Below are 15,218 nucleotides of genomic sequence, written 5' to 3' on the forward strand. Positions count from 1 at the left end.
CTCTTCTGAGGAATGTAGTTTCCATCCCGTTTCCTTCAGAGTGTCTCACTCTCTGCAAGTATAAACCATGCATTTCCCCCAGTGACTGTGAGGACCTATGTACTTCCAGAATTCCTGTTAGATTCATCTTAAAGTTGGGGGGGGGATAGATGACAAAAGAAAACAGGAGGAGGGGGAAGAGAAGGGGAAAGAGCGTGTGTTACCTTCCTCCTCCCTTTCAGGAAACGTCTGGCAGAAGCAATTGAGGCAGGAAGGGTTCACAGTTCCAGAGGTCTCAGTCTATGGCGGGAGGCTGACAGGATGGCAGGAGCTGCTCAGTCGGTCCTGCAGGTGCCTGTGGTGGGTGACTGCCCACACGGCTCAGGCCGGAAGCTAGACCAGAGAGCCAGGGGTGGGTCCAGCCTTCAGAGGCCCACCTCTCTATCTCTCCCCACAAGGCCCCACATCCTAGGGGTCCAAGACAGCGCCATAGTATGGAGCGATGGAGTGTTTAAAACATGAACCAGGGAGATGTCTCAGAATCAAGCCGCAAGACAGCCTGCCTGTTCCTTTGGTTTGGGCCTGGCAACTGCCTTCCTTGGGGTGTCTTATTTTAACTAAAGTCTCCTCTTCCTCAGACATCTCTCTGACAGACTCAAGTGCAGCCACTGGTCCCTTCTATACCTAGAAAGACTTGGGGACAAGCTATCAGGGCCAGGGAAGGCTAATTCCCTTAATCTTCAGTATGCTGTTGTTTACGTGTCTGTGGGACGCCACGCTGTGTGTGCAGGTACCATAGGGGCGGGAAGAGGGTTGTCCAGTTTCCTGGAGCTGGAGTCACAGGCAGTTGTGAACAGCTTGACCTGGGTGCTAGACCAAACTTGGGCCTCTGGAAGAGCAGCCGGCACTCATAACCACTGAGCCATCTCTTCAGCCCCCAGCTCTCTTTATAAACGCCTTGGATTTCCAGCACTCTTGCTCCGCTCCCGGTTTTGTGGATCAAAATGTTGAGCTTCACCAGAGCCCAGAGCTGGCTGTCTCGTTCACTGGACCTGCCTCTGGGAAGGCCCACAGGCCCTGTTTCTGTTGCTGCTGTCTCTTATCCGGTTTTCTCCATGCAGGAGCCCTGTGGTACCTGGAGAAGTGGTGGCTGTGGACAGACGTTACTTCCAGAACACTGGAGCTTACGATCCCCTCATGTCACTGCAGGGTAGTGAAAATCTTGAGATGTCCTTCAAGGTAGGTTCTATGTCAACAGTGGACATGGCTGGTTACCTCTGGAGTCGTGCATGCAGTCCCCTCAAAGGCAGAGATTAGAAAAGGCAGGTGTTGGGAATAAACTTGTGGGCAAATTATGTGAAGTCACGCAACCAGGCATGTCCCCTGCCAGGTCATGCCTCTTGTGACCTTCCATGGTTTTCCTCTCAGCTTCCTCTATGAACTTGACTTTGAGAGTCCTCATCGGGAGAAGGTGAGCTGTCAGTAATTCACATCTCAGCGCAGAGAGCCCAGAGCTTCTGGTACATTCTCTGTTCCTGGTACCCTTAGCATTTAGGGGATCTTTTACCCACCAGCCAAATGTGAAACCGCTCTTGGCACTGAGTCGGTCCATCTAAACAATGGGTACTCGCTTGACTTAGGACCTGCTGGGCGTAGCTGGCTGGGAACCGCGTGGACAGCTGCCGCCTGCACTTTCTGTCCCACACTGGTTCTAGCCTTATACTCGCCTTTTAGTGACACCCATTGCTCCAGACCCAACCCAGAAAAGACGCCCATCATCTAACATGGGCAGACTAATCTAATGTAGGCGTGTGAGCTACATCAGGCTTGGAATTTTTGCATAATGTCCAAGTTGGCTATTTCTCTAAAGCATGAAAAATGCCTGCAGAGCTCTTTGAATCCTCTGAGGTATCTAGGGACATGAGGTTCGAGAACCCCATGTCTAGTGTTTTTTTTCAATTCTTTTATTTTTATATATTTTAATAATTTATTTAACTTTATTTTATATGCATTGGTGTGAAGGTATTAGTCCCCTGGAACTGAGTGACAGACAGTTGTGAGCTGTCATGTGGGTGCTGGGAACTGAAACCCGGTCCTCTGGAAAAGCAGCCAGTGCTCTTAACCTCTGACCCATCGCTCCAGCCTGCCTAGTGTGTTTCTAGTTCCTGAACCACAGCCTGTCCAGGACTACCAACGGTAATTCTGTCACTAAGTATATGATGATGGATTCTTGTCCAATGAGCAGTGGGAGCTGGGAGAAGCTTCTGGAAGGAGTGAAGAAGAGGGCAGGAGGTGTGCTTTTGTCTCTGGTGTCTTTGCAGCAGGAGCCATCACTGGCTTTTAGAAATTCCCTAGCTGCTGCAGACATACTTTCTGCAGAGGATGCTGGGAAGGCATCCTGTGGTAGGAGGGGATGCTGATCCTGCGTTGCTTTATGTGCTGACTCTGCACGTTTCCGGGTGGCATGCTCAGGTGCATTGCTGTCAGCCGTCACCCGTCAGTTCCATCCTAGGACAACTGCCCTCTACGCTCCCCCATTGTGGCCCTGCCGACCACACGCTGGGATCGAAGAACTGCACCCTGAGGATCTGAACTGGCCATCCAGGTTATGACGTCCTGGTGCTCAGTCAGGTAGAAGGGACAGCCATCCACCTTCTTCTTCTGTGACAGGCCTGGCTTTGCGGTGGCTCCGTCGAAATCCTTCCCTGCTCTCGAGTGGGGCACATTTACCAAAGCCAAGATGCCAACTCCAGGACTGACCCTGAGGTCATCTTGAGGAACAAGGTCCGCATTGCTGAGACTTGGCTGGGGTCCTTCAAAGAAACCTTCTACAGGCACAACCCAGAGGCCTTTGCCCTGAGCAAGGTAGGGAGGGGGCCAGCATAAGATCACCAGCTTGAGGTCAGCCAGGAAGGACCCTCTCCCTTGTTTCTGGCTTGAGCTTCTCTGAGCTCGCCCCTAGAGCGACCCTTCTACCTGGTGGGACTATACTCTGCCCCATCGCCTCCCCGGAGTGTCACAGCTGACCTTGGCCTGGAATTCCCAGACTGATAGAGGGTGCTGTGAGCCGGAGGCAACCTGTCACCACAGGGCCAGAGCGGGGTGAGTCTGGATAAGGGATGAGTCACATCTCTGAGGGACCCTTTTGTTCTGTGATGCTCGAGGGTTGAGGAATATCCAAGACGAAGAACAGATGTGAGATCAAAGGTAAATTCAAGGAATCCATAAAGCCACAGAAAAGTTGAGACTTTAAACATGTAATTAATTGTCCCTCGGTTCACTATTGGTTAGTCAGTTCCTGTGGTGTGGCACACGCATGATGTCTGCTGTGAGTCATGGGCTGTCATTACACCCACTAGACTGTAAGTAGGGTCCCAAAGGAGCAGCTTAGTCAGGAAACTGTCACCACTGCTGGAGAGCTCAGATGAAGGCAGGGTCCTCAGGGAGACACACCCGTGCCCACTACATGCAGGGAAGTCAGACACGGGGCAGCCACACAGTGCTCCCTTTTCCTGAAGCTCTCAAGAGTTTGTTCTTCTTTATCCAGAACCCCCCCTACCTACAGAAGACAGACCAACAGACAATTATCAGAACTCCGTGATTGTAAATCCCTTTGTCTCTTTACTGGGAGATGGACACACAAAATTTCAATTCAATCCCAAGGTCTAGGGTAGCAGAGTTCCCTCTGGGTCGCCGTGAGTGACTCCAAGCATCACCCCAAAGTAGCATCAGTTTCCTTTGCACACAAGGGGGACCCCACTGCTGTAGCTTCTGGCTGGGTGTGCAGAGCAGCATTGGAGATGAAAGGGTAATTCTCACCAGGACTCCACTATATCCTAAGTCTAGACATCCGGGAAGTAGTCCCCAGAAAGGCCGAGCTTCAGCCATGGTTGCATAGGATGACTCAGGCCCCAGAGGAGGGGTTGGGGGAAATCCTGAAGCCTCTGAGGGTTGAGCTGAAGGGTTTAGACTTTACCCAGTTGATGCTGGGCAGTAGGAAGCCCCCCACAGAGTTCTATAGACACCGCAGAGAGACTGTGACGTTCCATCTCTGGGCTTTCTTTAGGCTGTTTGTTTCTCCCTGTCATGTAAAGGATGTCAATTCAGTATTTTCTATTGGCTTTCAGAGCAGACTTGCTTAATATCAACACAGATTTCATTTATAAAGAACCCATAAAAATGAAATATATCCATGCTTCTGATGTTCCCCGGTCCCCTTTCACTAACAGGCTCATCAGAACACAGCATGTTGGATGAGGTTAGCCCAATACAGGATGTGAAGTATTTGCAGCCTGGTTGGCCCCCCTGTGTCTTACAAAAAAGCAGCGACCACCAAGGCAGAACACTGACATGGACGTCACCCCCTCTTTTTATTTTTCCTTTCCTATTCCCTCCTTCCCCCTTTCCCACCCCCTATCTCCATATTTGGTTATTCCAACCCCTCCTTAGAGCCTCTCTCCCCCAGGAAATTTATACTAACCCTCTGCATGGGTTTCTTCATATCTTACCAACTCAGCCTAAAACATTAACTAGTGTTGAGGACTGCTGCCCATTCTCCTTCAGTTGTTCATAAAGGGAGGGGCCAGCTTAGCCTAAATATGTGGTTCAGTGGGGAAACCCAAGACTCGGGGAAGAAGAAAAATCACCTTGTCCTTCCTCGGCCCCACCCCAGCGATTTCCCAGCTGACTTTGTCTCTTCTACCTCTCGGCCAGTTCATGGTACAACCCAGGTAGAGTCCATCATTTCTTTGAATTCCAGAGAAAAAACTTTAAGGCACAGGCACCATGGTCTTTGCAGGCTGAGGGTTTGGAGGTGAGGGTACACTGCTTTCCATCTCCCTGGCCGCATGCTTCTGTCTAGAGAAGTTACCAGACGCTGTACCCTCTAACCCTCTCTCAACACCCAAGCCTTCCAGACGCTGTACCCGCTAACCCTCTGTCAACACCCCAGCCTTCCAGACGCTGTACCCGCTAACCCTCTGTCAACACCCCAGCCTTCCAGACGCTGTACCCGCTAACCCTCTGTCAACACCCCAGCCTTCCAGACGCTGTACCCGCTAACCCTCTGTCAACACCCCAGCCTTCCAGACGCTGTACCCGCTAACCCTCTGTCAACACCCCAGCTTCCAGACGCTGTACCCTCTAACCCTCTCTCAACACCCCAGCCTTCTAGACGCTGTACCCGCTAACCCTCTGTCAACACCCCAGCCTTCCAGACGCTGTACCCGCTAACCCTCTGTCAACACCCCAGCCTTCCAGACGCTGTACCCTCTAACCCTCTGTCAACACCCCAGCCTTCCAGACGCTGTACCCGCTAACCCTCTGTCAACACCCCAGCCTTCCAGACGCTTGCAATCCTGTCCCCATCCTTCTGCCCTTCACGTAACACCTCTGTCCTTCCCCGACTGTGTGGGTTTGGAGAGGGAAAAAAGCTTTCCTGGCCTTACTCCCCATGTCCTCCTCCAACTGCAGGTTGCAAAACCGGACTGCGCGGAACGCCTGGAGCTGCAGAGGAGGCTGGGTTGTCGGACGTTCCACTGGTTTCTGGCCAATGTCTACCCCGAGCTGTATCCGTTTGAGCACAGACCCAGGTTCTCTGGAAAGGCAAGGCATGGCTCGGTGGAGGTGGGAAAGAAGGGAGAGACGGGGCTGCTTGCTAACACAAGAACATTCATCCCTTCCATTGGGCGACCAGTTGCAGGCTCAGGAGGCCTTCAGAGGCCTTTGGACTCCCCCTCCCACCTCCCTGCCAGTCTGAGGAAAGCGACCATGTTACCCTATAACCCGTGCGAGATCCATTCACCCAAACTAGTGTGGCTTGACTCCTTCTGGAGGCTTGTGTCTTAAGAAGATGAGTGGCTTGGGCGTCACCCAGCTCGCTGTGACTGAACCACACACATTGGGATGAGGTCTAAAGAGGACAGAGGGTTAGAGTCTGCTTCGTGGCATCTTCACTGTGGAGTTCAGAGTCAGGTCTTTGTGGAGGTCAGAGTCAGGTCTTTGTGGAGGTCAGAGTCAGGTCTTTGTGGAGGTCAGAGTCAGGTCTTTGTGGAGGTCAGAGTCAGGTCTTTGTGGAGGTCAGAGTCAGGTCTTTGTGGAGGTCAGAGTCAGGTCTTTGTGGAGGTCAGAGTCAGGTCTTTGTGGAGGTCAGAGTCAGGTCTTTGTGGAGGTCAGAGTCAGGTCTTTGTGGAGGTCAGAGTCAGGTCTTTGTGGTCAGAGTCACATCTTTGTGGTCAGAGTCACGTCTTTGTGGATGTTCACTTTCAGCTCCACAACACTGGGCTTGGCTTCTGTGCAGACTGCCAGGCAGAAGAGCACACCCTGGGCTGCCCCATGACATTGGCCCCTTGCAGTAACAGCCGACAGCAACAGGTAGGTGGGTGACAACGCTTCCCGAGATGGATTTCAGCCACGGAAGACGTCTAAGTGGGTGCTGTTTCCTAGGGTGCCCTCCAGTTCCCGCCAAAGGAGCTCCTGCCTGTGATCCCATGCCCCTTGACAGGCCATAGTTTCCCAGTGTGATAACTTGTCACAGGTCTACCCACATCGTCCTCACCTTAGATCTGGACCAGCATCAAAGAATGAGCATCCCAGTTAGAAGGAATGAAGAGGCTCCTTAGCCAGCCCTTGAATGCGGCCAATGAGGAAACTGTCAGAGAACCACCGGCCCAGGGATGCCCACCCCAGATTCTCCAGGGGAAGGGTGGAGTCACTCCCCTTTGGCTCTTAGGAAGGTCACTTTGATCCCTAGAGTGTGTCCTGTTTTTCATCATAGGATGAATTGATCAACAGAAATCTGACCATCCTGGCTGAGAGCTCATGGGTTCACTTCTTTTCGAAACTTAAATAACTTAGTATAGTCTGGTCCCAGACCTGAGTCAGACTGTGATGGGAGGGGGTTCTTTGAATTGAGCTGTCATTCTTCAAAGTGACCTAAACAACAGTTGAGTGAGACCTGGAGAGCCTGGGGAGAAGGTAGAAACATCTCCATGAGAAGTTTGGGGCCCATCCTTGCAGTGCAAGCCTCGGCCATCTCTATGGTAAGCTGGTCCCGGCCTTGCAGTGCAAGCCTAGAGTGCTGGGCACAGGCTCAGGCCTGGAGGGTACAAGAGGAAGGAGTTGGCTCAGCATTCACTTGGTCTCTCTGTACTTTACCATTCACTCCTGAAACACCAGTGGGCATTCATAGTGGGTATATTAGTGAATGTTAGCATCCCTGACAGAGACGTGGTCGGAAATGTTTCTTTCTGTTGCTGCTGCTGCTGCTGGTGGTGGATTTTTAAGTTCACAGTCTCAGGAGGGTTTCAGTTTACCACGGGAAGGGCAGGGCAGTGGGAGTGGCTTGGTCTATGGTGGCTGAAGTATGAGACAGTTGGTAACTTGCTCACATGGTGAAGACTGAGGAGCAGAGACAGCAGGCCAGGTGCGTATAGCCCTGAGAGTCTCCTCCAGTCAGGCCCTGCCTCCCCTAAGGCCCCACAGGCCTCAAAGCAGGGCTGCCAGCTGGGACAGATGAAGCAGGGGCCCATGGGGCGCAAGTCACATTTGAACCGTTAACTCTGGACACAAGAGATGAACACAGGGAGAGTCAAGCAAAGATGTCACTTGTTAGGGTGACAGCTGTCTAAGCTTCGCTGCCATCTAGAGCCGGGTTTGAATCAAATTCCCACTGGCTAGGTGTGCAACCTTGGCAGGTTTTTTTTAATCATCTTAGTCACAGTTTTTTCATGTGCTATAGGCTCCCTTTAAACAAAGGGAATATTTGTTCTGTGCATATACTTTTTTTATTAGTGAGGTCTTCTGGAGCCTACAATATTGGAAAGACGGTAAGTTGACCCCTGGGGGGAAAAACTAGATATGTACCTAATTAAAAGAATGTGAAATGCCCCTCTCCGTGTGCAAGTCATTAAGTTTACAAGAAATAAAGAAAAAATAAACACCCAGGAGCTAAAACCCAAATGGCAACCGAAAATAGAGCCATTTCCCTGAGTTGGGCTCCCTTGAGAGGTGACAGAGATCGGTGGCCGCCAACCTCAGGAGCTCAGGAGTGTGGCTGCAGGCAGGGAGAAGGGAGGGGGACCCAGCTTCAGCTTGTGAGAGATGAGGCTGGGAATGAGACTTCATATTATCCAGCTTTGACGTCACAGGGTAGCCCGCCCTTGCACAGCTGCACTGAAAATGTCTCCCCCGTGACCACAAGGAGGCAAGGAAGTCATCTGTCTGCCACGACGGGTGGGATGGAGTAAGAAAAAGTTTACTCCCTCTTGAGGATTGCCCATAGGTTTCTGAGATGTGCGGGGTTCAAATGTGTACTAACTGTGCAGTTTGGGAATTTAAATATTTAATTTGCAAGCTAGCAGGGCCTAGTGCAAGCGGGAGATTTGATGCCTCGAATTCGACAGTTATAGTAAGAATTTCGAGACAGTGGCAGCGACACACAGAGTGACGAGATTAAACCAAGAGCGCCAAGACTTTCTGAACTCAGGGCTCGCGTTACTGCACAGGCTGCATACCCGTGATGCCTGTCCCGTCTCGGAGTCACACGGTGAACATAAAAATCAGCTTGGGCTGCATCTGCCGGGAATAAGCAGAAGACTGTTTTGCCAAAACACGCTGTCCAGTTGGTAAACAAAGTGACTCACAGTTAAAATCCCTGGGCTAAGTCCACACAGTCCAGCTCTAAAACCCTGGGGCAAATGGGAACCGCGATGGAGATAATGGGAGCCATGCCGGAGGCACTGGGAACCAAGAAGGAGGAGACGATGGTCTGCAGCCACCACCAACATCAGGGGAATTAGTCAGGGGCGGGGAAGATGTCTCTAGAAGGAAATCAGCCCGGGCCTCAGACAGATCTTCCCCAGCAGTGCTCACCCAGAACCTGCAGCCTTTTAAAACAGCCTCGTCTGCATACAGGAAATAGAATGGATACCGCACGAACAGGCCAGGTTGTAGAAACAGGAGCATGGGGAAGCCAAGGTGCTGGCACACCAGAACCTAGCAAGAGCCTTGTTGCTGCCCCTGTAGAATCCGCAGAGCACGGCTCGGCTGTGTGCTCCCCTCGCGGCTCTGGAGAGGGTGTCTCTCGGGCTGCCAGCGCTAACTGCCGTCTCCTTTGCCCCAGAACCTGGAGCACACCGGCAGGAAGGAGATCCTCTTTGGCAGCCGGCAGCGGCTGTGCTTCGATGTCAGGGGCGAGCAGGTGATTCTGCAGAACTGCAGGGAGGAAGGCCCTGCTGTCCACCAACAGCACTGGGACTTCCAGGAGGTAACTCCCCCATCCTGGAAATGCCGACTGATCGCAGGGACCTCCAGGCAGCTAGTTGACCTTGTTAGCTCGGCAGCCTGGGCCCTTCCAGGACAGGGCCTCTGCTGTCGTTGAGCTTAATGGCTTGGCACTGGGGTCTCTGGTGAAAGTAAAATCCACCCAGCCACAGGAGGTGTCATTAGCCACGACGGGTCATTAGCTTGGACCACAGGTAGGATGGTGGAGCATGTTACACAAACAACCACTCAGTGGTATGCAAAATTTAAAAAGAAGTAGATATTGAGATACAAATATGTAGCTACTGGGGCTGCAGAGATAACTTGGTGGTTAATACCAGTGGCCGCTCTTCCAGAGAACCTAGGTTTGATTCCTAGCACCCATGCGGGGGAACTCCGGTTCAAGAGGATCTGATGCCCTCTTCTGGCCGCTGTTGGCACTGCATGCAAGTGGTGTACAGGCGCAATTCTATTTACATGAAATGTTTAGAACGGAGACGAGTGATTTTCAGTGGCTGGAAGGAAGGAAGAAGGGCAAATGACGGCTAATGGGTAGCAGTGCCTTTTGGCAGTGATGGAAATATTCTGCAGTATACTAAAGACAACTAGTTTATTTAAAACAGCCTGCAATTTTGAATATCACAATAATGACCAGTAATTTATAACCTTATGGCTAAAATTATTTAATTTGGTAAAGAAATCAGATTTTTCCTGAAAGGGGAATGCTACAGTCAATATTGAATCCAGTGGAGTCCAGTCATACCTTTCACTTGGCTGGTCTAATTAGACCTTCAGGATAGCCTCAGTCTTGCTCTAGACTGCAACCTAGTGGCCACAGTTTCAAATTGCAGGATTAGCCCAGGGTAGCACTAATGAAACCCTTTTGAAAGTAGAAATTCATGAAGGCAGCGATAACATTGACTCTGACAATACAACACAAAGATTGAACACACCATAACCAGTTACCACGGCCGGAACTTCCTAAGAGATGGCATAAGCACATAACAGCAATACAAATAATTGGGTTTATGATCCATTAGGCGTGAATGACATCTAAATTTTAGGGTTATTGAGATTATATCTTCTATTAACTAAAAGTTCTACAATTCCTTCCAGGCTAGGTCATCCCATCTCTGCTAGTATTTCAGTCAGTGCTCAGCACAAATCTTAAAATCTTAAACATGTCCTCCTTTGCTGACTTTGTCAGGAACCGGCCCCTTCCTTCTCTTTTCAGGATGGAATGATCGTCCACATTGTTTCTGGGAAATGCATGGAAGCTGGGGTCCATGCAGACAGTACGGATCTGCGCTTGAGTCAATGTGATGGGAAGACCAGACAGCTGTGGCGATTTGACCAGGTCCACCTTGTGGATGAACGCTGAGTCACAGTGGCAGAGAGTAAGGCGGACAATGAGCACCACACTACTGCCCCGTGTGCCCCGGGCCAGTCCCCTGCGCCCGGGCTTCTGTTGTAGGAGGGAAGAAATCGCCCCACGACTGCTGGCTGCTCTTTGGGAAGAAGCAATGGAGTCATTGTCTTCATCTCCGGAAATGAGCATCGCGAAGTGGAGCTGCGTCTTTTCTTTCCCCACTGAGCGCTTAGCTTTGGCTTTAGCCCTGACTGCGGGAAGAGGCGGAGGCGTTGTCTGACAGCAACCCCAGGAGACATCAAGTGCAGTAGATAAGTTCTCTGACCTCACGTAGCCCTTGCTCTGATGGTGTGCGTGGCCAGTCGTGAAAGTTAGAGTGATTTCTTTTAAGATTTGTGCTGAGCACTGACTGTGCAATCTTACCAAAAGCAATATACAGATTTAACACAATTCCCATTAAAATCCCAGCACAATTCTTCACAGACCTTGAAAGAAAAATAATCAACTTTATGTGGAAAAACAAAAGACCCAGGATAGCCAAAACAACCCTGCTCAACAAGGCAACATTTGGAGGCATCACTATCCCTGACTTCAAGCTGTATTACAGAGCTGTAGTCCTGAAAATAGCTTGGTATTGGCACAAAAATAGACAGGTAGACCAATGGAATCAAATTGAACACCCCGACATTAACCCATACATGTATGAGCATCTGATCTTTGACAAAGAAGCTAAAATTATACAATGAACAAAAGAAAGCATCTTCAACAAATGGTGCTGTCATAACTGGATGCTGGCATGTAGAAGAATGTGGATAGATCCATGTCTATCACCATGCACAAAACTTAAGTCCAAATGGATCAAAGACCTCAACATAAATCCAGCCACACTGAACATGTTAGAAGAGAAAGTGGGTGGCACCCTTGAGCAAATTGGTACAGGAGACAGCTTCCTGAACATATCTCCAGTAGCACAGACACTAAGATCGACAATTAATAAATAGGATCTCCTGAAACTGAGAAGCTTCTGTAAGGCAAAGCACACATTCATCAAAACAAAAGGGCATCCCACAGAATGGGAAAATATATTCACTAATCCCACATTGGACAGAGGGCTGACCTCCAAAATTTACAAAGAACTCAAGAAGCAAGTGTCCAAAACACCAAAGAATCCAATCAAAAAAGTGGGGTACAGAACTAAATAGAGAATTCTCAATAGAGGAGTCTAAAATGGCTGAGAGACACTTGAGAAAGTGCTCAACATCCCTAGCCATCAGGGAAACGCAAATCAAAACAACTCTGAGATACCATCTCACTCTTGTCAGAATGGCTAAAATCAAAAACACTAATGACAGTTTATGCTGGAGAGGATGTGGAGAAAGGGGAACACTCCTCCACTGCTGGTGGGAGTGCCGACTTGTACAGCCACTTTGGAAATCAGTATGGATATTCCTCAGGAAAATGGGAATCAGTCTACCACAAGGCTCAGCAATTCCACTCTTAGGCATATGCCCAAAGGATGCACATTCATACAAGGATGTCTGTTCCACTACGTTCATAGCAGCATTATTTGTAATAGCCAGAACCTGGAAGCAACCTAGATTCCCCTCAACTGAAGAGTGGATAGAAAAAATGTGATACATTTACACAATGGAGTACTATATAGTAGAAAAAAATGAATTTTGAAATTTGCAGGCAAATGGATGACACTAGGCAAAACCATCCTGAGTGAGGTAACCCAGTTACGGGAAAAAAATGGTATGTACTCACTCATTTATGGATTTTTAGACATGAATAAGGGGAGTGCCAGCCTACATTCCCACTGCCAGAGAGTCTGGGAAACAGAACCTTCATCCAGTGACTGATGAAAGCAGAGACAGACACCCACAGACAAACACTGAACTCCTGGAATCCAGTGTCAGAAAGAGAGAACTGATGGGCAAAGGAGTTAAGACTGGGCTGGTTTAACCCACAGAAACAGTCAACCTGAACAAGGGGGAGCCCTTGGACCCCAGATTGATGGCTGTGTAGAAAGCATGGGACTGACCCAGAACCCCTGACTGTGGGTGTCAGTGAGGAGGCCTAGGTAATCTAGGCCTTGGGTAGTATTTATCCCAGGCATGCAAATGGATTTTGAGTGCCCATGCCACAATATGGGAGGCTCTCTCAGCAAGGACTCTTGGGGGAGGGCCTAGGCCCTACCCTGGATGAAATGACAGACTCTGGAGATCCACCATGGAGGGTCTCACCCTCCCTGGGGATCGGAATGGAGATTGGGTGGGGGACTGGGGGACCTGGTGAGGAGGGCAGGGGAGGAGGGGAGGGAGAGGGAGCTGGGATTGACGTGTGAAACAAGCTTGTTTCTAACCTAAAAAAAAATTCCTACTGTCACCAAACAGTGTTATTGAATAGCACTGTGTAGACCCATCTCCTGTAGAAGGAAGAGATTTTAGCCACCATCTTCTTACCCCAGACCTGTCTATATTAAACACCCCTGCATGTTGATACAGGGGCGGAGCTTAAAGTTTTCAAGTGACAGCCTTGTAAAGGGCAGCAAACATTTCTAAAGATCTGTACTCTGAAATGAACTCTGTTATTGTCACTGTGATTAGTTGAAGCTGTTGGAATAAATTAATATAATTAAATAAAAGACTAAATTCTGTTGTGTGAGTTGCACTTGGTGGTGATTAACAAAAGGACCCAGATGTCCTATTGCTTAATTGTTCTAATTAAGCAAGAATATGGTATCTCTTGCTTCCTTAACTATCCCTATGATTCATCATTTTACTACAGGAATGGCTGTCAACTCAGTCCCTCCCTGGCTGGTGCTTACAGACCATAAGTTTAAACAGAGCAGACACTTCTGCCGGCTTCTGAAAAACAACCTCCTTACATTGTAACAAGTGTCTGAATTCTTATCAATGGTCCAGTTAGAAGGAGAAACCTGGCGGTTGAGGAATCTGATTCCCGAGTTTAGTTTTGCTTGTCTGTCTTAATTCTAGACTTTTCCATAAAGGAGGTGTTTTTGTGAATTGTCTCCCAAAGCCAGCACCGCTCTGCAGGGGTGGTATGGAGAGACACGCACCCTGCTGACTGCAGTCTCTGCTCTTTATGCTGTGACATGACTGTGAAGACAGACGGGGCCTCATGTGTCTCTCCTTTGCCTCCGTGTCGTCCACCCCACATAATGACAAAGCCAGAGGGGACAGAGGGACAGGAGAGCAATAATACAGGTTTCTTCCACGCACCACCAAATGCTGCCAACTGGGATAAAGCACTTCAGTACATCAATACTGTAACGTTAGCCCGTGGGTGTGGCTGGAAACTCTTCTGTACCAGGCCAGATAGCAGTAGCTTGCCTTGTGGAACTGTGGTCTCTCATTAAACTCAGCTGTGTACTGCTGTGCAGAAAGGGCCATGGATGAAAATAGACAAGTCACCAGGGCTGTGTTTTAATAAAACTTGGCGAAATCAGCTGGTTGGACAGGCCGGTCTGACCCCTGCAGTTTCCTGTCTCCTGGCCTGGGGTATTTAACCCCGATGTAGAAGAAGATGGATTGTATCTATTAAAAAATGAGACCAAGAAGTGTTACCAAAGAAACCATGAATGGAGCTGGGCGTGGTGGCTCGTGATTATAGTCCAGTGTTTGAGAGGCCAAGCCAGCTTGAACTATGAAGTGAGACATTGTCTCGAAAACACCGAGAGGAGGAGGAAGGAAGGAAGGAGGGAAGGAGAAAATGGTATGGATAGAATACCACTGGTTTACATACTTTAAACATATCGATGCTGTGATATACTTTAATAAAGATACTAGAAAAAAAAAACCTTTGCAGAAAAGCAAAAAACACAAAAATGGGTCTTATAAGCAATAAAAAAGCGAAACCAGATGAACAAATAACAACAAAATAATAATGAGGGGAAAAGAGACTCTCATTAATTTTAGATGCAGGAGTAACCCTTGAAAGATAGAAGTGGGGCGATCAGAAGTTCTAGGTCATCCTGGGTTCATGAGGTTGAAGCCTTCCTTGGATACATGATACTTGCCCCCCCCCCCCCATCACGCAGATAAAGAGTAGCCGTCAGCATTTAGCCAAGCCAAGTGAACTGAATCGCACTAACAGATCCAAGGGACACTCCGGTTCTCACTGTGGCGAGGGCACCCTTAGAGGCACTGTAGAGAGAAGCCTTTTCCTTGTCAGCTGCTTTGGTTTTTCCCACAAGTCGCCTGGGCTCTGCCACGTTGTAGTCCTCAAATAACACACAAGATGCTGTATTAATTATGAAGCTGTTGGCCTTGCTTGTTTCTTACTGGCTAGCTCAGATGTAAGTATTTATCCCATAATTGTTAATCTAAGTATTTCTCTTACTGGAGAAAAGTTCTGGACATCTTACTTCTCTGGCGGGCTACATCGTGACTCCCTGTGTTTCTCCTACCCAGAGTCCTCCTCGACTCCTAGTACCACCTATCTTGCTTCCCTATTGGCCAACAGTGCTTTATTGACATATACACAGGACTTCCCCATCAGGGCACTATGCACACCCTGCACACTCAAACGATTCCTCTGCATGTGGATGTAAGGGAATCTGAAAAAAGCAGAACAGTGACCATCC

General features: G+C 49.2%; 1 protein-coding gene across 6 annotated transcripts in view; it reads left to right on the forward strand.

The window, feature by feature from the left end:
* Nucleotides 1-11,086, forward strand: part of Galnt15 (polypeptide N-acetylgalactosaminyltransferase 15) — a 31,746-nt gene extending 20,660 nt beyond the window's left edge. For 2 of the 6 annotated variants that reach the window (XM_040747756.1, XM_005077711.4), the window contains 6 exons: nt 1,101-1,218; nt 2,650-2,844; nt 5,452-5,583; nt 6,247-6,351; nt 9,101-9,244; nt 10,475-11,086. In XM_040747756.1, coding sequence (XP_040603690.1) covers nt 1,101-1,218; nt 2,650-2,844; nt 5,452-5,583; nt 6,247-6,351; nt 9,101-9,244; nt 10,475-10,621 — 841 coding nt within the window. In that variant the 3' untranslated portion in view covers nt 10,622-11,086. Of the gene's footprint in view, nt 1-1,100; nt 1,219-2,649; nt 2,845-5,451; nt 5,584-6,246; nt 6,352-9,100; nt 9,245-10,474 lie in introns of those variants that run through there. The other 4 variants (XM_040747757.1, XM_040747760.1, XM_040747758.1 and 1 more) reach the window with 4 other exon arrangements.
* Nucleotides 11,087-15,218: the final 4,132 nt, after the last annotated feature.

Source organism: Mesocricetus auratus, unplaced genomic scaffold (genome assembly GCF_017639785.1).
Source record: "Mesocricetus auratus isolate SY011 unplaced genomic scaffold, BCM_Maur_2.0 Super-Scaffold_100006, whole genome shotgun sequence".
In the NCBI taxonomy this organism is placed as follows: Eukaryota; Metazoa; Chordata; class Mammalia; order Rodentia; family Cricetidae; genus Mesocricetus; species Mesocricetus auratus.